The following is a 26,133-nucleotide window of genomic DNA, read 5'->3' on the forward strand; positions in this document are numbered from 1 at the left end:
TTTCAACTCCCCATTTCATCCCCTGCGCACCCTCTTAGTCCATCTGTTTTCCACCCTACCGTTGACCAACCGCGCTAATATTATTTGATGTTTACGTAAGACCGACGAGCTGCGTCGCCGGAGCGTCTGCCTCTTGTAACGCTCGAATCAATCGTAAAAAGGATTCTATACGCGCGAAGCCTATTTTTAGAAGGGGACGAGAAACTGCTGGATCCATTAAGCTAGTCCCATTGTAACTGCAACAATCATCCGACTAGACAAGAACAAGGACACTTGGAATAATGAACAAAATATAGAAATCGAAGAAAATGCACTCGTGTAACAATGCAAAAGGAATAAATTACAGTCGATTGATGCCTGAAACCTGAATCGTGTTTCGAGTCGCAGAGATCAATTTATATAAATTCGAATCGTAGAGGCCAAGTGACTGTACTACGGCAGCTTCGAGTTAACTTCTGTGTATATATAAATTATTGGGGATTTCCAAAGGGAATTGAATAAAACTTCGACTCGAAGAAGTTCAAATGATCGAGGTGTTTCTGTTTTTATTTTATAATACTTCAAGTTTGGAATACCGATGACTTCTTGTCATTACGATTTTAAAAAAATTGAAGGAATGAGCAAGCATCGACGTTTGAACACCATATTTCGAGGAACGTTCTGTAACATTCTTTCGTCAGCTTTTTTTTCCGAAGGAATCACCAACTCGTGCAATCGCGAGACACCCAGTAAAAATAACTGGAACCTTCGGTCACGAATAGCACACGCGACTCGACTCGCATGCAGGTTTGAAATCGTAAGCGGAATTAATCCTCTTCCCCGCCGAGTCGAATTTTCGCGTACGATTCCACCTAAGCGTGGCACGCTTACGCAACTCGTCAACGATTCCACGCACGAAACGAACCGCCAAGAGCTCGCTATCGGCGACCCTTTCGTGCACATCGTTTCGTCCTTAGCGAGCCCACGTGTCACCGCGTACGCGGATGCCACGAAATTAATTGCGCGTAAACAATGTCTCGTTATTAATAAGTTCGCGAATGAGGATGTGACGTGAGACACTTTACGAGAGGGTGTATAGTCTCTGGAGTTGTTCGCTCACGTCTAACCAGCGCCAGTTCTACCGCTTCTATTTAGTCAATATTCGTTTGCTTAGGGGGGGCCCGCTCGATGTGGGTACCTTTACTTCGAACAGTTCAACGAAACACTTTGCCATGGAAAACAATTTTCTCGAGATAAAAAGAAATGAAAATTAGAAACTAAATAAGAGTAAATTTTGTTCCTTTGTGGAACAAGCTAGACAAGTTTCGACGTTGATTGACTAAACTCTATCGAACGTTAAACTATTTCTGTTTCAAACCTAAATCAATTTTTTTTCATAGGTCCTGAATGCACAAGCGACGATAAATAATGTTTCAGAGGAATTTTACATGAAAGAGAAACATATTTGTATCCCTTCCCTCTGAGAACCTCCACCCTTGGTCTTTGTACTCTTTCTAAACTTAACGATCGTTCGCAAATTTCACGATGCTCCTCGATTTCGAGCGCGTAGATCTAGAATCACGCGAGCCGTGGGAATCGAAGGAAATTAATCGCGTTGCGGAAGGCCGGGTCGTGTCGCAATTTCGCCGTATCGAAAATACGTGGTAACCGTCCAGTTCGCGGTGGATGTTTATTAAACAAATTGATTTCTTCGGCGTGCGCTGGTCACGATCTGCCCTTGACACGTTTGTCGAGTCGATGATAGTTCTCGTGAGTAGGTACCCCTCGTCATCTGTACTCGAGTGCTTGTTACGGTCCGTGAAAATTTCGTGCCAGTTACCGTGACATGCAACGTCTATACACGTGTCAATCCAACACGAATCGTCGAACCCGGTCCTCGACGATGCCAATGGCAGTCTGACCTTCGAAACCGTGGATCTGCTCCACGATAACTGGACTGTACGAATTAGGAGAGCGAGCCAAACGGGTCAGGGTGCACTGCTGCCCACTTGACTAGAGAGATGTATATACCAGGTGGTCCCTTATGGTTCTTATGATCCTTTAGGAGAGTATGGAAAATAGTACAAGTCTATTTATAGCAACAAAATTTTGATAATTGTCTGGCTCAGGGAAACGCTACTGGACTACTCTTATTTGAACTTCTGGCAAACGACACTCCTATTGTACAAACCTATCCGAGTATACAAATGTTGTTTCTATATACTTTCTTGTTCTATGTCAACCGAAACGTGCGCATATGTGTACAAAACAGAGTTTCCACCCGCTAGGTATCAAGACAAATATTTACTCTACGTCAGACACTACCCCCCCCCCCTGGTTACGTAACCCTTTTGTTTCGCAATCTCGACACTGTGTAAATTGAATATAAAACCATCCCCCCTTCGTTCGTTCTCCGAGACCTTCGAGTTTCTCTTTGCAGACCCCCGTGGAACCACCAAACGTGCCACCGACCCAAAACCTTGAAAACTGGTCGTAGATGCAAAAAAAAATTGCGAGATCAGTGGGTAACAGCGTCGAGGACGAAAATGGCGGGGATTGGCTGCGACGAAGATCGATGCGGAGGCGCGCGCGCGTTTGCTCCGTATAGCACGCGACTCGTTGGCTAGAAACGAAGTGATCGTACTCTATCGGGGAATGTTTCGCGCACAGAGGGATAAATTAGCGCACGCTGTCCACCCTCACCCTCTGGATCCTTTCGATTTTCACCCCCGTGGCGAACTCGGCCAGTGGAAACACGGACGGTCCAGGAACGCGTCGAACGGTCTGGTTTCGCGGGGAATCGCCGAAGAGACGGACAGTTGGGAGAACGGAAGAGCGTATGCGACATACGCGCGTAATTACCGCGGCCAATCGGGGATTGAAAGCGGTGGAAAGCTTTGTCGTAGCGCGTCGAAGCTCCGGGGTCCGCTTCGTCGGTTGGTTCCCTCGCATGCGTGCATGAACGCGAGCGAGCACGCGCGCGCGCAATACGGCAGCACGACGGTGGTTAGGTTCAGTCGGATATTGACGTTCGCATGCACGGGGCGCGCAGTCAGAGCTCTCTTCAGCCGTCAGGTTTCACCTGAGACACACGAACGAGGAACGATACGCGCGTTCTCCAATTCGCCATCCGAAACCAGGCTGAGAATATCGAATAATCGAGCAACCAGTCGCGCAACGGCGAGCAGAGAAAATAGCCGTTCGCGCGAGAAGGGAGGCTACTGGAACCCGAGCTACATGGCTCCGAAAACCGTCCGTTCGAACCTTCACCGTCCACGCGTCTCTTATTCGCGTTCGAGCGAACCTCGGTTCGATCAGCGGACCATCGCCACGAAATAATTCCGGACGATCGTCTTCGCCGCGAGAGGAGATCCATCCAGTCCGTCAGCGTCTGATTCGACGACACCTCCACCCGCGGGAGAAAAACGAACGTGACGGAAACGATATGCTGCCCACTCGTTGAATCAAAATTTGCAACGATTAGAGGACACGCAGCCCTTCGAAGCTTATGTCACACGCGATCGAGAACAAGAGCGTTCACGGAAGAAGAAAGAGGAGAAAAGAAGAGAAGATCCGGGTGACCGTGACGACAGGGCTGAGCAGAGCTAGGGCATGCTCCAGGACGATACGACCGTGTCAGCGACGTGAAACGTGAGCTTCCTTCGATTCCTCCGTGTTTGCCAAGTGATCGTCCCCCCTGTGCTCTTGCGATTTCGATGCTTCGACGGCCGATGTCCGCGCTTCCGCGTACGGTAACCCTCCCGACGGTCGTAGCACGCGCGTCTCTCTTCGATCATCCCCGTATCGCTTCCTTCGAATCGAGTCGTCGTTCCCGTGAGTTTTCGTTTCGATTCTTCCGTTGATAGACCCTCGTACCGAGGCACCGTTCCCCACGCGAGGCGACGTTGCAAATTGGCGGAAAAATTGCGACCGATGCACGACGACTCTCCCTCGTACTCGACCCTCGCCGTTATCGATTACGCTCGTCGCTCGAGATAGAAGTTTCAATCGTTAATTTTCTCTCCCCGCGAGCCAAGTCGACGAGATCGGGCATTCCGTCGTCGAAACGACGCGTACCGTTCGTCCCCCGGACCCAACGACCATCACCCACGCGATTTTCGCGCCTCCTCGACCGTTCTATCCGTGAGAATCGAGTCGTTCCGGATAATTGCGCGAGTTCTCGAGACGCGACCTAGGCGAAGTGCGATATCCGCGCCGCGTGTACCCTGATTTGCCAGAACAGGCGCACTCGTCGCGCCGGTCATGCCTTCCTCGTCACCCTAAGCAATTTTTCTACCAGGGAAACGATCTTACGAATTACGAGATATTCTTATAACGAACGACTGACACCCCTGCTCGGCCTTTGACACCGTCGTCAACTTCTTCGTCCGTTGTTGTTGCCCCCGACGGTCCACAGTCAGCCGTAACCGTCTCCCTCGTCGCCGTTTGTTTCAAACGCTGGTGCTGGTTCATCGAAATCTGAGAAAAATTTAGTACAAAGAGGTAGATACGAATTGCGAAAAGGAGAAGTATATAGTCGACGTGAAAACGATTGCCTGGAGAGACCGCTGTTTATCTTTGGAACAAGAGACTATCAGGTGAAGAATGGTAGTGAAGAACGAGAACACGAGGAATGGGCACGAGTTGGCTCCGTTGAACGACAATCGTCAGCCCGGCCAGAACGTGACGATCGTCGTAAGCGGCACGCAAAATGTAGCCGCCGGTCCAGAGACGAAGGAGGAGAACAGAGCAGCATGGAGCGGCAAGATGCAGTTTTTCCTCAGTATTATCGGATACAGCGTGGGACTTGGGAATATCTGGAGGTTCCCTTACCTGTGCCAACAGAACGGTGGAGGTAAGCTGACTCGAGCATCGTGGGCTCCTAGGGAAACTCTCCGTGTTCCTCTTACGCGATTTCTCCCAAAAACTGGCAAACTTTATCTGAAACGACACGTTTTCGTAAGATACTCGTCACTTTTTAGATAATTTGTTATATTATTCTACGTGAACATTTTGAATAAGTCAAGAGTAAACAGTTGCTCTTGATAATTTCTTTATTATGAAACAATCTGGGGACGATACTGCCTAGATGAGACCTTCCAGTGTAAATGGTAATGATTATTGAAATTCCTAGAAAAGGCCAGCAGCTTTGACCGCTACGCCGAAGTAAAGAGATCGTTTGAGCTCAATTTCAATGCAGAGTAATTGTCTACCCTTGACCTTTCATAACATTTCCACTGCTAAATTAATCAGTGATAGGAAACCCCTCTGGCCTGAATTAATCTCAGCACTCATTTTCTTACTAAACCTACTTATAGACGAAAGTGAAACGAAGAGGTAAACGATTTTTCAGAATAGATCGAGCGTCACTGCGGACCGTTACTTCTCGACGATTAGGTACTGTTAGCTGTAACAATCAATGACACTTCGTATTTAAATTAAAGCATAGTCACAATCAGTGACGTCATTAGAACGACGAGAGAGGTGGGAGGTAAACCCTGTGACATCATCAAAGAACTCGACCCCAAAGAAACTGCAACCCTTATGCACACGCTGTTGCGACAGAAGTTCATTATCGTTTATAAAAATGTCTCTATGTAGAAGGTCAGATCGAAATATCAGTTTACTCACACGAAATTGTTTAAATATAATTGCAATTCAGACTCGGCGTGTAGCAGTTCCAGGTTATAGATATTGAACACTCGACAAGTGCCTGGCGCCAGGCGCCAGAGTCCTTCCCAGAAACAGGCATTTAACGAGACACGTGCGAGCTCACCCCAATCGCCGAATTTACTCCTTAATATGGCGGAACCACGCATTCGACGCTCGACGATTGCCGAGCAATGCACGTTCTCCTCAGGGGGATTGAAAGCGAACGAGGAACGACACGAGACGAGCGAAACGCTTTTACTTCGTCTCTTTCCGTCGTTCGAACCTCCGATACTCTGTCCTTCGCTGTGCGTCAGGCACGTGTGACGAGCGCAAAGCACTCAGAGTAACGACGATACGATTACTATTTGTCATTTCTCGCTCCTTTTTCGTTGAGCATGAGAGCAGGGCGGAATGAGACCCAATTAGAGTGACTGAAAGCGAGCAAGAACGGTGCGGGGCAGACGAAGCTCCGCCACACGTGACAGGGAAGTTCTTAGCGAGCATTTATGGAGACACACTGACATTCCACTGTGTGTATCGATATCCTTGTATTAGAAAATACTGTTATCCTTAGCAAAACGGACCAGTCTGATACGAGAGACTAAGAAAATTAAAATTACAATATTATACGCAGAGTCTATGTTGTGCTACTTGCTATTCTACTATACGCATCTACTATTTGCACAGTGAAATATTTTTGTGAATTGTGACCACCTACATAGAGATATGACACCGTGTGTTATCCCAGTAATCTAATCCTAATGACGCCACTTATTATCCTAATGACGAGACTTATTGCAACAAGAAGCAACCTATCTCAGCAATCTATCTTTCGGTACCATTAGCGATTGACACCGTTTATATAAAGATACTCGGATACTTTCGGAACGAACCGTGAACATATATTGCGAGCAAAGGTATATCGTCAGAATCGAACGTGAAACGTTCTTCGTTAGTCGCGTCTAAAACAGAAGAGATTGTTCTGGAGTCGGTTCTAGATCTGTGCCGCGAGTCGATGTCTACGTGTACGCTATTTTCGGTCACCCTAAGCGCTGCTTAAAAATACGTGTATATGTATATCTATCAAAAGTCTTTCGCGTATCTTCGAAATACGTACCGCGCACGAAATCGTTCGGAGTCGTTGGTTGCACTAATCCTCAAGCGACGTTCGAGCAATGCCTCAGAGCTGAATTAAGATTAAACCCCTGGGTAAAATTTCATTCGAGTAATAGACGAGGAATCAAATCAACGTATAGCTATTTAATCATTCTATTATTACTCTATCGAACGACTTTTTGTTGATACTCAAAGTTTCCGCTGTACCATTTTGCTGACCTTTAATTATATTTAAACATTACTCCCTTTATCTGTTATTTGATATAGAGTTTCCACATATAGCCCCAGCAACCATTTATCCATTACTCTTCGAACCAAAATTAAACTTCACTTTGCATACGTAACGGTCAACAAAAATTCACCTGTTCCGTGGAATAACCTCCCCCCTCCCACCAAAATACGTTGAGTTTTCGCATCAACCGGTAATCGAGCAAAATTCCAACCATGCCTGAAACGAACCACGTTTCATCCCCCTCCTGTTGGCTCCGAAATCCACGGAGGGAAACCCGTGGAAACGATAAGATCCTATAAAATTCGCCCTTGAACCCTCCTGGCTGCCATCTTCTCCGCGACCTATGCTTCGGTCGCGTAACTCGATTATATTCCGATGAATCGACGCGAGAGCGAAGCGGAAACGCCGGCTGACGCGCAGCTAGACGACGCGTTACGTGGGTGGAGGCGCAGGAGCGAGGGTGGCGATTGCGAATGAAATCACGACGATGCCCGCGTTACGTCACAGACGACCCGCGGTTTACGCGACCGCTAAATCGGAGGACGACCACGCGAATTTCGCAGCGGAACTTTCCATCGTAGACGCTCGCTGGGAAGCTTCCTACTGCGCAGATTCGTCCTTAGCCAGCCGTGTCCGCCCTCGCGATACGCCAGGATGTCCTTAAGGGGCTAAAACGGCGGTGGGGAACCGTTCTGAAATGGATTTCACATAAACCCGCGCAGGCTTCATCCTAGACTCGTATTTGTCAACATTATAAAAAGATTACGGGAACCCCTAAGAGAAGGAATCATTATCTAGTCCACGATTTGGTTTTCTATGCGTTATACGAGGACCTGAAAAAAGTGTCAAGCATAAAACAATGGATAGAAGGATAGCGCACAACGGGAAGTGCTTCTATGTGTAAAAATACATTAACAACAATCAATGAACTTTTCTAGCACGGTGCTTCCTTAACGAGGAAATTGACGTTGAAGATGCTTGAGGCTCGCGCGCGTTTTTATCGGAGTTCAGTTTAACGAATTTAGGGATATACATATCTACTATGTGTCTACAGGAGTATAAGTAACCATGCTCGCTAATTTCCTGTCAGTAATTATACATAACAATTTTATATAATCTTCAAACACGATCAAGAAGTGAACAGAAATTCATGGTGATAAGCATTATCACTGAGGCGTGAATTTATCTCATGTTTCTATCGAAATCGAATGTCTTGAAAATACAGCTTTGTACAAAAATATTTATTGCAAATGTTCGATTTATTTTTACGTGTAGAAGCATTTCCATGTTGTATCATTCAAAGACAACCTGTGCACTTCTTTTATTCTTTCTGAACCCCCGTAAGCATCAACTGATTACTAGGTCAGACCTCTAGAATTCATACTTGCTCAAAATTAACAAAATACTTATTAATAATATGAGTATTAGTATTATGGTATGCAAAGAGGGAAGACAATACGTGAATTGAATGAAAAGTTGCCCTGGATTTTATAATCTCTCAAAAATCAATGTATTCGTTTGATAAATGAAAAGCAAAAACAATGCTTGAAATTTCCATTTTATTTTCGTTTTCCATTGGTCATATAATACCTTGATTTTTGTGGTGGATACAAAATCGAAGGTATCATTTTATATTCAACTCACGTATAAATATTAATCGTACTGTTATATGCAATTCACTGCGCACAATGCGTCGAGTGACGCACAACCTACACTTCCTGACCAAAAGATTGGTTAGGCCTTCTATAAGTAAACGTAGAAGTTTAGGTAACTGGAAATAAATCAATTAATTCATGATTTTCGTATACTCGATTCTGTGTTGCACCATCCTTAAAAATTTGCTTTTGACTCACTTCTGCAACTTTTGCTCAGTTTGGCCATGCTATTAAAAAACATGCATTCTTCGTGTGACATCACGTTGCAACACGAGACGCAACTAGATTGCTTACACTGTGCCAATAAAGTGCACATGGCGGTTTGATTCCGTAGACGTCACATACAGTGACGTCCTCGAAAGAAAGGCACAATTTTAAGAGCTCTTTTAATGGGGACGTTCACATTAGTGAGAAATGCAATTCATACAAAACAAGTTAAACAAACCTAATTGGAAGCTGCGTACAACCACTTGACATCCAGAACTCAAATTTATATAAATTGACGTCGACAACTCGAAACACAGTTCGCCAATCTCTAACGGCTAGACATCAATCGACTGTAATTCGTTTCTGTTTCCTCCACATTGCGTTGCCTTATGCTATATTTCCAAGATATCGCGAACACTTGTATGCCCACCATGAGATAAAAACTCTCAACATCTCAAAGAGGACGTTTTCACCCCCGAGACTGAAACAAAAAGTAGTTACCATAATTAGCATCACTTGAACTACAGTTCCGCAGAGTCTCGGCGTTTCTTTGATTTCCCAGTTGGCAAACTTTTCTGCTGAGCAACTGCTCGCCCCCCACGAGTCGATACCTCTGCAACGCGAAGTATTTTTCATTTCCTCCGGTTTAGAGAGGTCTGATCGTGTTTGTGGCCGACTTTGATCGACTCGCATCCTATATTCAGCGATTGCTCCGGCCTCTCGAGGATCGGGGGTGACTTTCGTCTTCTCGCGTGGTGCCCCTGTATCTCGGGTACCAGGTTCCCTAATCGATAACCCTAACCGAAATCAAGCCACGGCCTCCTCGACTTTCAATGGAATTTTCCCCTTGCTGCGACACGACACTACGTCGAGGCCGACGCCGACGTCCGACGCGCATGAATCGATTTTTACCATTCTATCGAGAGACACAAGTAACCATTTAGCATCCCGGTCGTGTTCACGAATTGAACCCCTCTTAATTTTTAGGAGTACTGCGGATCTTTATCCATTTACAGGAAATTTTAATATGCAAGAAACTACGCACGGTATGATATAAAAAACATCGAAAGTAAGGTTCGAACTAGAATATTTGCAGAGTACAATAAATTTCTATTTAAGTTTAATTTGTCTAGATACAAAGATTTCATTTCGCACAAAGATCCGCAGTCTCGAAGGTTTCCGAGGGAAATATTAAACGGAATGATAAACCTCGGTTTTTTTTCACGACGACTCTAAAAATATTTGCAAATTGTTTCGTACCCGTTTGCGTGGAATGTCGTAGCGATCGCAATTAAGGTCAGGGATTTATGTTTCGCATAGTATCGCCATTGCATCAATATTTCCGGTTACCTGTTCTATAGACTCTTCTAGAAATAGTGGTACAACAGTTCTCGATTTACACGGTTAACCCTTGAGTGACGTCGCGAAGTCTAATGGACTCAGCTGACACTTCTGAAGCGATCACAAAAGCGACGCGAATGTCGCAGTGTCCTCACCGCGGTAAAAATACGTCGCAATTCTTCTGGAGGCAGATTTTTCTCCCTGAAATATTATACTATATTACGAAGGAAGTCACTTAGAGTGGCCGTTCGGCACATGCTCACCTCAAATTGGAGGTTTTTGAATGGGGATTGCGAATCTGAAGGTTGGAAGAGCTCAGTCGTGAACTCTTCGTGCCCCAAAAAATGTTCTGTAAAAGAAATCGAGAATTATGAGGTGGAAATCGAAAGGTTCGACTTGCATTGCAAAATTGACTTCGCGAATATCGAGGTAGGCAGGAGAATGATGACTTGGCCCCTTTCTATTGCCACATGGCCTGTAACGTATCTTGCTCGAAACCTAATCTCTGACACAATGGAAACAGCAATCGATTTGGCGTACAACCCCTATACTACGCAGACATTCATCAAGTTACACAAGGATCGTATCGAATGCATGTATCATACATAAACCAGAAGAGTCTCAACAGTAATTTCGGTCTCAATAATATCAATAACATATACCAAGGCTTCTTAAACTATGGATCGCGACCCCAAACGGGGTCGCTTACTAAAATCTTGGGATCGCGAGATTTTAATGTAAAATATTTAATATACTCTTTCATTTATGTTATTGCAAAGAAGCAGTTTTTATGAAAAGTAGAGGATGTAATTTTTGCAACTATAATAAATGCATTATATATATATTGTTACCGAATGAATAAATCGTCACAAAATATTTACATATCTTTATTTTATCTTTTTTTGGTTGCGAAAAAGATCGCAATCATAAATGGTGTCGTGAATGAAAAAAGTTCAAGAGACCCTGATATACACCTTAACGTAACCCAAAGTAACCTCGCGAATATTAACCCTCGTGACCGTAAAATCACCCTCTGTGCGTTCATCGCGTAAATGCCATCGAAATCGTTCGGCTGGAGACGAGAAAATACGGACCAGCCGAGATCGAACCGGTAAGTACGTTGCATACGTAGGTACGTACGCGTCACACGATCAATACCGAACCAGACACTCAGGCTGCGGCTGCCTCGAACTAGACGGCCACGAAAAAAGGGGGAACGGAGAACGTTCTCTAAGCAGGGACACGGAGAGCTTTGCCAAATGGGAGAGATTCACAGAGAACGGGTTGCGCATTCATTCCGTAATAAGGGGTCGGTGGAACAAGAGGATCCCTGGAACGTGAAAGGACGGGGGGAGTGGGAGGGGGGGGGTGAAAAGTGGCGGGAGAACGATATTATTTTACACGAGCGAATAAGATGAAAGTAGATCGTGTCGAACAAAGAAAGGAAACAAACGAAACGGAAAAAAAATGGGTCGCTTTTTAGGTGCCTTTCTCATCCCCTTCTTCGTGATGCTAATCCTAGAGGGTGTACCCCTATTTTTGATCGAGCTGGGTCTCGGTCAACGTATGCGGCAGGGCGCCCTTGGCGTATGGAACACGATACACCCGTGGCTAGGAGGCATAGGAATAGCCTCGTGTATCGTCACCTTCTTCGTAGCGCTTTACTACAACGTCATCATCACCTGGTGCTTCTACTACCTTTTCAATTCGCTCGAGGTAAGTTCCCCCCTAACTGTCGAACAGATCGATCGCGTAATATTCCGTCGATCGTAAACGATTCCGATACGAACTCTTATCGCTTTCGATCTATCGTCGGAATATACGCGGTAAACGAACCCAAGTACATTAAAACGATCGAATAACATTTACGGTTTGTGTTTCACGCTACGTTAGGCTGTCACGGTTAAATTCGGCGTAAGTACCAGTTACGATTTTCAGCTTGCAAGCGTAGAACACACGCACGGGCGAATTTTATGCGGGATCGTGGCTGAAAGTCACCGTAAAATATTTTAATATTAAGAATCTGTTCGGTGCAAACAGTTTTTGGGGTAATTTGTACGTTTCGAAGGATTAAACGAAGCTGTTTATTCAGGAATAATTCTTTTTCTGCTCTCGCAACTCGTTGACTGTCAAACTAATAATCGTGAAAATTTCTACGAGGCTAACGTTTTTGTCTATACAAATACAAATGATACAATTCAACATTTATGCTAGTACTTATTAACCGACATCCGAAAGGAGGAGATTACTCAATTCGAGATGTATATACTTTTTTCGCGACATTTTAAAAATTTATCAATCCTATCCAGATTAATTTTGTTACTACCTCACCTTCAGAATTGATGTATTTAATTCCTCAGTGAAAATCCTTGTCACCCATACGTGGAAGTCAACGGATTAACTATACGACTCATTTAAAGTACAAACCTTTGGATGTACTTTTACTGTTGCGATCGTAACTGAGCCATTCTACTAGAATAATTTACCTCAGAAACTGTCTTGCACAGCACAACATTTTTTACTGTCAACAAGATGAGTAGTTAGCCACGTAGCTTTAGTTCAAGGTGAAAAGGGACTTAGCAGACCGACCTCGCAATAGAAAACATAAATGTAGGCCACGATTTCGAGAAAATTCGTCCACGTGCAAGCATAGCTTCTGGAAAGCACGTCTTCCACTCGAATGTTACGTATCCCCTGTTTTTGAAATGTTGAAATCTCCACGATTTAACGTAGGAGCCGTTGCCTTGGGCGAAGTGTCCGGAAGTGGATGGCAAGCCCGTCGAGGAATGTGTCAAGAGTTCCGAAACTGCCTATTTCTGGTACCGAACCACGTTGGACGCGGCCCCGTCGATCGAAGCTGGTCAAAGTCTCAAGTGGTGGATCGTCCTTTGTCTGCTGTTGAGCTGGGTCGTCGTCTTCTTTATCGTGATGAAGGGGATACAGTCCTCTGGAAAGGTAAAGGAACGCGGAACGTTCGATTGCTTCTTTCTTTTCCTTGCGAGGACCGTTTGCTTTTCATCCCTCGAAACTCGCTCCTCCTCGTAAACAAAAAACGAAAAAAAAAAAACATAAGCGAAAGTCAGATACTGTGTCAACGACTTATTTCTTTGCTTGATTTAAAGGTGGTATATTTTACATCCATGTTCCCGTATTTGGTGCTTACTATCTTTTTTATTCGTGGAATAACGTTAAAAGGTGCCAGCGCTGGATTGGCCCATATGTACACGCCAAAGGTAATACCGATCTTCCGTTTCGTTTCTTAGATCGTTCGTTTGTCTCAGGACACGATTGCAATTGTTCCTTTTCTCACGTGCGCAGATCGAGAAACTGTTAGAGCCGACGGTCTGGCTCGATGCAGCGACGCAGGTTTTTTACAGTTTCGGGCTAGCGTTCGGCTCCTTGATCGCGTTCGGGTCGTACAACACCCCGGACAACAACTGCGTCCGGGACGTGCTCCTGGTCAGCGGTTGTAACGCCTTCACCGCTATTTACGCGAGCGTCGTTATATTCGCCATTCTAGGCTTCAAGGCGATGACGAACGTCGATAAGTGCATCGCCAGGTAAACGAATCTTCTTATAACTTTGACAGCGACGGCGAATCAATGTTGCCAGGCGACATACCTGTCGTACCATGTTTATACATAGCAGGATACTTAACGACACCTTGTACTTGTCTTGAAATAACGATTGGGGCGATGGCTAGCTTGTAAAAAGATATGTTTACCGTATTTTACGGACTATAAAACGCACTTTTTTCTTCGAAAAATTGCTTCCAAACTTCAGGTGCATCTGATACTCGAAATTAATATAAAAATGTCCAGTGTTTTTGCCTAAAAATTAAAGTGCGTCTGCAAAATTGCTTAAAAATTTAGGTGCGTCTTATAGTCCGTAAAATACGGTAACATGGTTATAATCTCGCCAAGGTAATTTCACCTGTGATTTAATTATCGCAGACATTAACACTAAACCTACCGACGTTCGTTTGTAATTACAGTCAGTCCCAGAAATATTCGCACCCTGTATGTCTATTAAAGAAATTTGTCTAAATTAAATAATAGTTTTGGTATGTGCTCATAATTATGAAAGTGGTCTAAGGCATATATTTCTTGAAAAAAAAAATTACATTGAATTAATTTAGTTTAAAATAATGTAGTGTGAAATAACTGATAAACTCATTTTTTTTTTTAAATTTTGACAGACCACTTTCACAATTATGGGCTCATGTTATCAAATGAATTTTTCATTATGAATATGGATATGAATAAGCTTATACATGTATATATTTATATATACATCAACATATTTATAAAAGCATACAAACATTAAACCAATCATTTAATTTAAACAAATTTCTTCAATCGATATAGAGGGTAGTTTTAAAGGCACTTCTTTCAATTAAATACAACAATGTTTTACGTGTGGCTAAATTGAATAATGCACGAAAGAATTGTATATAATTCATGCGTAGCGTATAAGAACTGTGCACAAACATTTGAAAACGGTTATTCGACTGGTCGTGGTAGGTATAGTGTTGATGTAGATTTACGAGATGATCATACTTCGTAAACCTAGTGTTAAATAGCAGCAATGATGGACAGATTACAGCCACAGTTTTAATTTACAATGAATCTTCTTCTTCTTCTTCTTGAAATCTTGACACCATCGCCCGCCCGGAACAAGAGCAATGTCTACTCGATCGTTTTCTCTCTTCCAGTAACAAAGACTTACTTATCGAGAACGGATTTATAGCTCACGAGAACATCACTATAGACGAGTACGAGGATATCGTAAATAAGTGGAACGCGACGGCGATGAACATGACGCTTAGCAGGTGTAGCCTGAGCGAGCAGTTGGATAACGTGAGTATTCGAGCGGTCCACGCGTTCTCCGTTTTCGTCCCTTGTCGCATTGTCGTTCAGACTGTAAATCGATCGATCGTTAGGCCGCCGAAGGAACGGGGCTGGCTTTCATAGTATTTACACAGGCGATAGTCGAGTTGCCTGGCGCGCCATTTTGGTCCTGTATCTTCTTCCTGATGCTCCTAGCCCTCGGTCTGGGCTCGCAGATCGGTATACTCGAGGGCATGCTGTGCGTCATCTTCGACATTGATTTGTTCAAGCGAATAAAGAAGCAGTACATGACAGGTACGATATTCTTCGTGTAAAACCGAATAAACTTACGTCCATATTAAAACTTTCAACTTTTTCTCTCAGGGGTGGTTTGCACCGTCTGCTTCTTCGTGGGTCTGATTTTCTGCACTGGCGCTGGGGAATACTGGCTCAAAATGTTCGACAGTTTCGCTGGTACCATCGGCCTGGTGATGGTCGCGCTCATGGAAATGATATCCGTCATCTTCATCTACGGCCACGAAAAGTACTTGACCTTTTACCGTCATTAGGTCGTTCAGAATTGAGTCTCTGTTCTCTGAACAGTTCTTCTTTGCTATACTTTGCTGAACTATCTAATAGAAACGAACGAACATTAATCTCAGCAATTCCTGAGAATTCTTCTTTCCGATTCCCAGGTTCACGAAAGACATAGAGGAAATGACAGGATACAGACCAGGGACGTATTGGCAGGTCACCTGGCGATTCCTCGCCCCCATAATTATGGTTTGCATCCTTCTTTCCAGCATTGCGTCTATGTTTATCAAGAAGCCCACGTATTCAGCGTGGGACGCCTCGCAGGTAAGGACGAGTCCCCGTGTTCAGAAGCTGCTTAAACGTCGAGTCTCTTATACGTGTCTCTTATTTATACGTGTCTTCGTCATCTTGTCACTCGTTTCAGGGTGTAGCGGTGGCCACCAGTTATCCCAGTTGGGTGCTGGCCATAGCAGTCGTCATCATTTTCGCCGGGGTCGCGCCAATACCGATCGTCTTTCTTTTGAGACGGTTCCAATGCGTCAAGCTGGACGTTGACATCCACCAGGGAAGTATACGACGCATCGATACCACTGTTTCCACCAAGGAAATGATGGGTGACGTTGATGTGAGTACATCTCTGAGAACTCTTTCAGATCGCATCGCCAACATCGCCACGTGCTCCTATCATTCTATCTATTTATGTCTACATTTCTACTTCCTACTCGAAGGAAGGAGTACGTACAGCGAGGTCCTCGGGCCAGACTCAATATTTTTTTATGATTTAAACTCTCGGAATATTAAATACGTAGCCCAAACCATCAAGTTTCACATGTTTAATGACCAAAGATCGGCTATTAGTCTTCAGCTTCGATTGCCTTCGTGACCTCGCTATATACAATATTCTTCCGATGGGTACACGTGTATACATTGTATACTCCTACTTGTGTCTATGCGCTTCCTCTCCTCACATCTCCGTAGCTTCTGTGTCTCCACTAAAGAGATCCCATCTACGACAAATTATGCTCGTTGAACAATCAACACCCAACTTGTTTAGAATAATCGTACATCACCTTGCTATCTATTCTGTGATTCACCAAGTATCCTCACCGTCACCAAACGTATACACACTCGGGGCAGAAAGCACTGCTCGCTCGAAACCATTTATTCGACACGATTAAACAGTTACCATAGGGTGATTTTTAGAGTAATCAAAAGTAAGAGATGCGTGCACCTTTTTTAAACGGTGGTAACTTGAATTTAAGTGGTAAATGTTATTTGTATCTTTACTTTTATCAGATTTCTTTTTTCTATCTCCAACTTTCAAGCTACCTTGAAAATTCCATTTTTACTTTTATTCAATTATTTCTTGCCTCTTCAATCATTTTTAAGCTAGCCTTAATTTCATCTCTAAAATTCGAGCTAGCTTGAGAATTCCATCTTCACCTTTATTCAATTCTTTCTTGTATCTCCAATAACTTTCAAGCTAGCGTTACTTTCGTCCCTAAAATTCAAGCTATCACAGCTCAAAAAATGTAAGAGCTCCTCATTTTTGAGTGCTCTACAAACCTGCAAAGTTTCATCAAAAATCAGTGGATGGACCACTTCACTGTGTACTTTGTCAGCAACCTTGATCAGCCACTGTTTTCCGTTCCGAGTGTCACTTTGGAAGGAACACACGAAGCACGTTCATACGCTCGCTTAGACAATGTAGCGACCTAGTCCATCACGGTAGATAACGACTTAATCGGCGCACCGAGAGACGAGTCACGGGTTACCAATCGAAGGATGGAGGTACAGGTGTGCTCAAGGTGCGTTGGTTAAGCTTGAACGAGCATAAAGATTCACGTTGGACGTACCTGCAGTTGTAGGGAAGCGTCCGTTCTGTGTGCGGTAACGTCGATTAATCGCTTCTCCCATAGCTACCTTACACGTGAGTCCGTAATATACTATGTTTACGGAATGCTTTTAGCTTTCTGTACGCGCGCTTCGCACTCTCGTTTCTCACAGAGCATGGAGAAGCCCGCAAAAAAAAAAAAAAAGAAATGGATACACGAGCTTTTTGCTGGGAGAGTGTCGTCTCTTCAGCTTTCGCACATCTCCGAAGTCACCACTGAGAAACAAATTGGTTACGAGATTGCTCGTGGAAAGATACGCTTTCTCGCTTCCGTGGGGAACACCACCTGTCAGGTTGAAACGGATACTGACTGACTGTCTAATCTAAATACCAAGTAGTTTGAAGTCTCATTAAAATATGTACATTGCCTAGTCGCATGATGGGGTAGACTCTTTTGGTCCCGATAGTCAGGACTGAATAAAATTAGAATTTTTAGTAACTAGATGAATATTTAAACTAAACTGTGTGAATTGCTTCCGAAGGGACAACAAATGAGAACGCTTTTCTTAGCCGAGATTACGATATACATACTCGTAGTAAACATCGAATCGTTAGAGAGTTTTCGAGACGATTCGTAGACATTCAGCAGCATTCCAAAAGAATGAAACTTCTTTAAAATTCGTTAATTTAGAACGTTAGATTTTTAAGAACCTATAAAGGTGGCGTTCCCCCTCAAAGTCTCACTGGCACCGCGCTGTTGACGAGTACGCTCTAGTTAGCCCACGTTCCAAAGGATCACGCATATAGACACACATAGCTGCGATTGTTCGTTGACGAATCGAACACTGGGAAGGGTTTATTCTAGCACTAATCAACGCGATGTACCGATTTTCAGCTGGACGAGTACCACGATCGTCTCGAAGACTTCCCCGAGGAGGACGAGGACATAAACAGCGACGACGACAACAACAGCGGGCCCCCCATGACGAAGATCGTCTCCAACAAGCTCCATCAGGGTAAACCGTTCAAAATGGAGGTAATGGACTTTTAAGCCCGTTGGCCTGGGTTCGCAGTCACTTCTTCTCGTTGGAGGGCGTCTCCGCGAGCAACGCGAGGAAAGGATGATCGTCGTTGCCTGTACGAGGATTTCGGTTGTCGAGCGACGCGTGACGACGACACGAATTACCGTTCCGTTTGCGAACAAGAACCGAACGATCGGTGCTCTCGAAAGCAATATAGAAATATTTACTACCTTCCGACGAACTCGCGACACGGGATTAGCCGTTGAAGCGAACTAAACAGATGTAAAAAAGATTCAGCGAAGACGAAAAAAGGTCGCGCAGTGCGCGCTCGCAAGGATGGATCGCAATAGATCGTTCGCGACGAATCGTTTGTTCGGTTCTGTCGAGACACGCTAAATCGTTTCTAACGGCCTGAACGTCGAATGATTTCGTTTACTGAATCGATTCTTTCAACGCGAAAACGCTCGGAATATGTCGATAGCCAACCAGGAACAGAGAGAAAATAGAATTACGCGCGAGTCCCTCGGCGTCGATAAATTTAGACCAGTGGTGCACAAGCGTTAGCTCCAGTTCATGTTGCAAACAAAATTGAAGGCAAATTGCCAAAAATATGTATGAAAAAAAGTGGGCTTGTTGTTGCTATTATATTTGTAAAATTTCAACTGGGTGTTATGATACTTCATTGTTGGTCAAGTATTAAATAAAAAAGGAATGTCGATCTTCACGCGACTCTTCAGCCTCCCTTTCAATCTTAGTGATACATATAAATACAATTGAAACTCACAGGAATATGTGTTAAAAACAAATGAACATTACTTGCATCGGAATAAATTGTCCTTTCTTATCTAGCTAACCCTAGATAAGATTTGATTTATAGCCAACCCTAATTTAATATACTTATTTCTCAAAAGAGAAACGAGTAGAATTTAAATAGAAAACAGCTGGATCGAAAGGGTCGAGTGACAGAGTGCTTCGATAAACCTTTGAACATACATGTTTTAAATAAATTAGGCGCATTTCGAAATACTACCCCCTTACCCAGAGAATCTTATTTTATCAGATTTTATTTCACGTGGCTCAACGAAAGATATAGTGCACCACTGATCTATACTATCCCCGCGAAGAAACGAATCGCGTCGACATCAGTCTCCCTCGTTCGCGCTTTAGAAAGAGTGCCGTCTACATTTGCGTTCGAATGAAACGACACGTTTCGATCCATCTTCCTCGTCGCCTGCATCGACGCTTCGACGAAGCGTTCGACGCTCGTCGAACCTTCTGACGGAAGGCTCGTCAAAGAGAATGGAAGCGACAGCTCGATACGCGCCGAATACATCCGGTGTCGCGGATGGAAAGCGATGCAGCGAACGAAACAAGAACGAATCGCGTACGCGTACTTCGAACGGTACAGTTGAAATAACATTAACTGGTCGCACGAAGCTGGTTTGTGCACGATTTTTACAGCTCGTAAGTGTACAATTTTTAAAGGACGATCTTATAGTCTGGAATTATTAGTCGCTTTGCGTTTCGACGTCTTTGGAATCTATAAATGTTGCAAATTACCCGAATCTACGAAATCGGCCGCGGCGTACCGAATACTGGGTCTTTTTGGACCCAACAGTGTCCATCGGCGTTTCTCGTAATTAAAGTAAGACGGACTAGTATACAGTTATTTTATATAATCGTTTCTCGTCAGCGATCGTCGCAGCATCTGAATTCAACGAACGTAAGTCGCATCTTTGAGAATCTAGTAGAAATTAAAAATAACTATAATGACAATATTAGTCGAACGATGGGTAGACTAGTAAAGTAACATGTACCGTGACTGTACAAAAATGAATTTATATCGATATCTGTAGCACGTATTCGATAAGCGTCATTTTTCACCAGGAGTTTTTGCATCGGTAGATCGAATAGATGTTGTTACAACATTACGGCAAGTTTTCATTTCTGCAAAGAAAAGAATTTGCAATAACGTAATATCTCGAATATCTAGGATTCCCTGTTTCACAGAGGACACTCTAGCCGATACAATGAAGATAGCATCCATCTCGAGTAGCTTTAAGCGACCAGTTGATTTAGTTCCAACAGTACACGTGCATAATACATTAATGACCTGGTCGCATCAAGACAGACAGGCTCGCAGGCCTGTAATAGGTGTCGTGAAACACTTGCGCCAACTGGAGGGGTCATTTCCATCGCCTCCGAGTGCATCGAGGAGTTCTCTGTATCTCTTCCATCCGTATCACAGTGGAGCCTTCGTAGCAGTAAAAAAACGGTGTCAGAAATTCCTATAAGCAACGAGATCTGTTCAATTAGATAACTGAAGAAAGCCACGTATAGACCAAAGAGCCAAGGCAACCACTCGCATCCGAGCACATGTGCCTTGACTCTCTTCGCGCAATGCATTAACTTGTATTGACCCGTTATGTAATCCTCAAGCACTTATCAACAATTTGCTTTCGTTTGAAACGAAAGACACCACACTTGTTGCTAAGCGACGCGACCCTTCCATTTGTCAACGCAAGACGTGTTGAATCTATTAACCCTTTATTTACTGATTTTCTCAAAAGGTTTTCAAATCTAGGCGTCCATCTTGGTCTTATATCATCTTATAGAGTTGTCTCTAACAAGCTTCCAAAAGAAAAGAAGCTTGCGCTGCCATCCAACAATTAAAAACGAACTTCATAGAAGTGGTTAATTAACACGTTGATTGCCACGCTAATTCACATGGAAATGTGTACGAGACTAAAATTTTGTCTCGAGACTATTGGGAATTATAGAATCTATCATTTGTCGTATTACCAATTTTTATATCCCTGTAAAAATTTACGAATTCTATCTAGATTCGTTTTCGTTAACACTCAGTCCTTAAAATTAATTGTTGAAGTTCCTCAGTAAAAAGCTCTGTCACCCATATATGAGTGACGTGACGTGTCAACGTGTTAATACAGTACCATGAGAAAATTGACGGGACTTACAAGTCCCGCCAGTAAATAAAGGGTCGAGGTTCCACTGTGAAATTATCGAGCTTTCGCGGTTCCTCCTAATTGGAAGATCGACTCGTAGACGGTGCCTACGTTCCTACTGCTTCCAAACCTCAGGGGTGAGAGTAAACGTCGCGGGGAGTAAATCTCGAAATCTAAACTATAGGGGTACACGCCTATCCGCGTAGTAGCGCCGTACGGGTAGGACGATAGCGTGCAATAGACGGTAATCACGTTACGACTAACGTATTCGTAAAAAATACTTCCGATAGAACCCGATTACTTAAAAGACGGAAGTAGAACCAGCGATTGTTACCGTAAACGCGGTTTGTCGACGAATTTTTAGCATCGTACTTAAGGAAAAACAAATGGATAAACCAGAAAAAGAAACGCGAAATAAAGGATACGAAAAACGAAGCAGGGATTCGAGTCATCAGATTTTGAGTTCCATGGTAGCCGACAGTCGGGTCGTTCACTGATAATACCGTAAACGGCGCTATTGATACCCGAGGCAGCACCCGGGTACGTATCGCGTAACGTCTCACTTTGTTTGAACTAAATTATATCATTTTACATGTTCCTGAAAGTCTTCAATACTCGCAAATTTCCCCGACAACGTTTCTATCTCTATCATTTCGTTCTGTGTCTCCTTCGTTGCACGGCTGTTATCCATGATATTATATTTGTTTTGATAGCAGTCAAGCTGATTGTGAGCCTCGCCTTTACACCACTCTGTATATGTACTGTTTATATGGTGTAATAAAGACGTTGTTGTTATTATTACTATTATTATATGTAAGCCGAGTATGAACCCGCTCGAAAGTGACCCTACCCTCAGAACGAACCAACCAAACTCTTGATTACCCTGATATATCGGGTGCTCGGTTCGAATCGATAGCATCTAGCCGAAAACGAGGGACTGAGGGAACGTTCGCGACATTTGGCATACATATGTGATTTTTCTCGTTCTCCCTCTTTTTCTCCCTCTCACTTTTTACCCCGATGGACATCGGGTCACCACGCGCAACACCAAACCATTGACGAAAACACGCGCCAAAACGACTATTCTTTCCCTCGACAGCGGCGTACGCCTACTCGAGAGCGTCAGGGTGGCGTTTGGAACACGTGTGACGTTCTTGTACAGATTTCAGCCAGCGAACACGTTAACGAGCTTGTAAGATATCAATATTTCGGTTTCAAGATTTAGCCCACTCGTATAATACAATTAATACTTGTAAAATATAATTGGAACACTTGTTTGCTCGAGAATTATTTGAGTTCTTCGGTATTACAGTACGAGACACGAGTATTTAAATATTATTCAAGTTTATCTGATTATTCGAGGACTAGGACTTTAGAAGCTTGGACTTCTCAAACATTGTCCAACAAACAGTATCAACAAATAGTACTATCGCTTAAATAGAAGTAAATCGAATCATGAATCAACAAACAATTTTTCGATAAAGGAAAATATGCTTCCTTAAAGTCTAAGGTATACCTCCAGATCGCTATGTCTGTTCCATTCGCTATACCTGACCTCTAGAACATCTATGGCAATACTAAACGCGAAGAATACCCATAAACTAGAAAACTAGATCGTCCTTTGACCATACATACTTATAAACACGGCTACAGATAAAACCTTTGAAGGAAAGATAAAATCATCTATGTGACGTCACATGAGGGCAAAGTAACGATGGAACTCTGTCGTTGAATCTATACTATATATATTTTGAAATACTAAATTTAAATTATAATGTTATTGCCTTGTAACTTGTTTTAGTTTAAAAAATAGTGAAAACAATTGATGTCAAGAGTAAAGTTATTTATAATCATTGGTTACAAAATAAAATAGTTTTGAATGATCTAGAAATATTATCTTGTGACGTCACATGAGGGCATCCTTTCCCGTTATCTTTGCTTCACGTCGATCCATAGATCCGTATATACAGGCCGTGCCTACGATTATATATAGTCGAAGAGATCGTCGCGTTGCGTCAAGGATGACCGCGAAAATGACGACAACAACGTTCGGAAACGCTATATTTGCGCGGCAGCGCAAATGCTCGTAAGATCGTTCGGAAGCTTTTCAGGTACCTTTCCGTTCTGTTAGTTTGTTTCTGCGTCGTAACGGAGCAAGACCGCTGCCGCGTACCTTATACATTAAACATTAGCTCGTACATAGAGGTATATTGTATACACGAGTATCCAGGAAACGTTTAAAATAAAAGCTTATTTATCGCCGAGTAGAAGGACAATGATTCCGATTACTCCCCCACCTATGTAGGTCGTTCTAAGGTCTTCATATACCTCCTTCACTGTTCGAGGTTCATTTCCGAGGTGGTCAAGTTCGATAATACATTTGGAAACTTTCCTAAAAAGACAATATTACTGTACTGTGTACCTGTATCTCCACACAGATTCGTAAGACTCGAGAAATGATTTTGACAACAACACTGACAAGAATCGTGCAACACGGAGAGGAACAAGTTGTGCGCGAGGAAAATCAAAATGAAAGACCAAAAGAAAATCCACGTGGGAAACGTAAATGACAATAACGATTACTGCGATCGTATTGTATTAATGATATTCATAACTATTTATAATATACAACGTCCGAGCGTGCGAGAGAGAGAGAGAGAGAGAGAGAGAGAGAGAGAGAGAGAGAGAGAGAGAGAAGGTAGGAGGATGACGACATCGTATAGACAGGAACTTATCACGATAGATAACGTTTTCCAAATGTGGGAGCGTGTCGATTATTCGCAGAATACTCGTGGACGTGAAATCTTATCGATAGATTCGGAGTACAGAAACGATAAAACCGTTGCTTTAAATGCCGTCGTTTGCACGTTCGCCGCGGGATTCGATATCTATCACGACGCGCACTCGGAACTGCCGGTCGGTCGCGACCGGTTCGATGGAAATGAACGCGAATTTCGGCCCCGAACCGTCCGAGAATCTTATAAACAATGGTGAAAAAAGGGAGGATAAGTTTCTGATCAGTTATCGGGGCCGATTCTACGACATACGCAGCTTCCTAAGGTCTCATCCGGGCGGAAGTAAGGCGCTCGGTTACTTTAAAGGGCGTAGCTTGGACAAAGCCTTCGACCAAAATCCACACTCGAAAAGTGCGTTTCATCTGTTGGAGGACTTCATTTTGAACGACCGTGAAAAATATCAAGAATACGAAGTGAGTTTCGTCGGGGATACGTAAACTTTGCGTTTGAAACTTCGTGTGTTTCGCGAACTGCCTTCAATTCCAGGCAACGAGTCTCTTTATTTATTTTATCAAAGTTGTTTTGAATGTGTTTATAGTATCTGTGGGGAAGAAAAGTAATGGTATCCGTAAACGATATTGGTAAGTTTTCGCATCTGATGAATGAAATAGGGAGAACTAGCGCTATTCATGTTGGAATATTATTTGAAATTGATTTCTGTTGGCTGCAAATACTGATTCGTTACGAAATACTTAACAATTGAATTTTTCATGAAGATTCGAAACTTTTCTTGAGAGACTCTAGAAGTCATTCTATAGCAAAGATAGGCTTTGAATTCCTTTTTAGAAATTTCAAATAACAGTGACATTGGGTTATAGAATACAGGCCTCCTAGTTATCTCTCCAAGTAGACGATACGAACAAATGTTCTCACGTAAGTCGAGTGTTGAACATAGTTTCTTCCATGGACTTTTAATTTCTCTTAATATGCACTTGTAACAATATACCCATAAAATAATCGAGGTAAAAACCTAGACCTCTACATGGTAATAAACATATGTTTATTTTCATTCATCACTATCTTTCGATAATAATAAATATTAATAATTTACGATCACAGGATAATTTTACGATCACATGATTATTATACAATATCTAAATGCAAATAGTATGTTAAGTACAACACGATGCCGGGAAAAAGCATACATTTGCATACAAAACAGAATTGGTGACCTAGAAAAACCGAAGAAAATGATACGGTATGAAAATAGTTTTACTTGACATATTTACTGTTTAAAGTAATGCTAGACGAAATAATTGGGTGATCAGTATCGAGTCAGTAACCGTGAATTTTTGCGCGTCAGTTTGAAGTTCAAGAAGTTATAATGTGAATGTCCTGAAGTATTTAGAAATGTGATGATTTCATCCATGTATTACATAAAACCACTCTTTTTATCGTGAAGAGCGAACAATTCAAGGAAAAGATTATATTTAATTTACTGATATAACAGAGCGGCTATCTGTAATCACTTTTAACACTCTAGCTTTCCAAGGCTGTTTACCTCGCGCAAGAAATCTCTAAGACCACCTCTGTACTTTGTCCAATAATCATAAAATAGCTAATATTAATTCGTGAGGTGACACCTTTCGACGTGGATGAATCTTAATGTCCTCCTTCAGGACTTCATTCTGTTAGCTCTGAATCTATACAGGGTGTCCCAGCCTACGTGATACGGAACTCTAACTCCAAAACTATCAGCCGAATGTAAAATTTCAAATATGAAAATTGCATGGTAAAATGGGGCTCATGTTTCAACAAGAGGGAATTTTTGTTAACTTTGTTATTTAACGAGATATGATGGTCAAGTGTTGTTTTTCAAATGGAACTATATATTTTTTTTTATACCATGCGATAACACTTTTCAAGACGAATTCATTAAGCTTTAATGTATTTACCCGATTTTTATTCATTTTCAAGCTACAACGCTTCAAAATTTGCTAATTTTCAAGGAAAAAACTCGGTTCGGCCTCG

The 26,133-nt window shown here is 42.9% G+C and overlaps 2 protein-coding genes across 4 annotated transcripts in view; both read left to right on the plus strand.

Moving 5' to 3' along the window:
• Positions 1–2,564: 2,564 nt before the first annotated feature.
• On the plus strand, positions 2,565–23,631 carry LOC128877452 (sodium- and chloride-dependent transporter XTRP3). Of its 3 annotated transcripts, XR_008457246.1 has the most exons (13): positions 2,565–4,834; positions 11,666–11,898; positions 12,076–12,096; positions 12,916–13,137; positions 13,305–13,415; positions 13,501–13,742; positions 14,897–15,041; positions 15,125–15,326; positions 15,396–15,555; positions 15,707–15,869; positions 15,970–16,170; positions 17,408–17,475; positions 18,275–18,417. XR_008457246.1 is itself a non-coding variant. In XM_054124766.1 (12 exons), exons 1-12 carry the CDS (start codon positions 4,585–4,587, stop codon positions 18,428–18,430), a joined length of 2,106 nt encoding a protein of 701 aa, XP_053980741.1. In that variant the 5' UTR covers positions 2,576–4,584; the 3' UTR covers positions 18,431–23,631. The 3 variants fall into 3 exon arrangements, 2 of the variants coding, with proteins under 2 accessions (XP_053980742.1, XP_053980741.1); XM_054124766.1 differs by lacking the exon at positions 17,408–17,475 and having other exon boundaries at positions 2,576–4,834; positions 18,275–23,631; XM_054124767.1 differs by lacking the exons at positions 12,076–12,096; positions 17,408–17,475 and having other exon boundaries at positions 2,568–4,834; positions 18,275–23,631.
• Positions 23,632–24,052: 421 nt separating this feature from the next.
• Positions 24,053–26,133, plus strand: part of LOC128877455 (fatty acid 2-hydroxylase-like) — a 4,029-nt gene continuing 1,948 nt past the window's right edge. Inside the window, exon 1 of the mRNA XM_054124774.1 lies at positions 24,053–24,575. Within this exon, the coding sequence (XP_053980749.1) occupies positions 24,219–24,575 (357 nt within the window). The 5' untranslated portion in view covers positions 24,053–24,218. The remainder of the gene's footprint in view (positions 24,576–26,133) is intronic.

Source organism: Hylaeus volcanicus, chromosome 5, assembly GCF_026283585.1.
Source record: "Hylaeus volcanicus isolate JK05 chromosome 5, UHH_iyHylVolc1.0_haploid, whole genome shotgun sequence".
In the NCBI taxonomy this organism is placed as follows: Eukaryota; Metazoa; Arthropoda; class Insecta; order Hymenoptera; family Colletidae; genus Hylaeus; species Hylaeus volcanicus.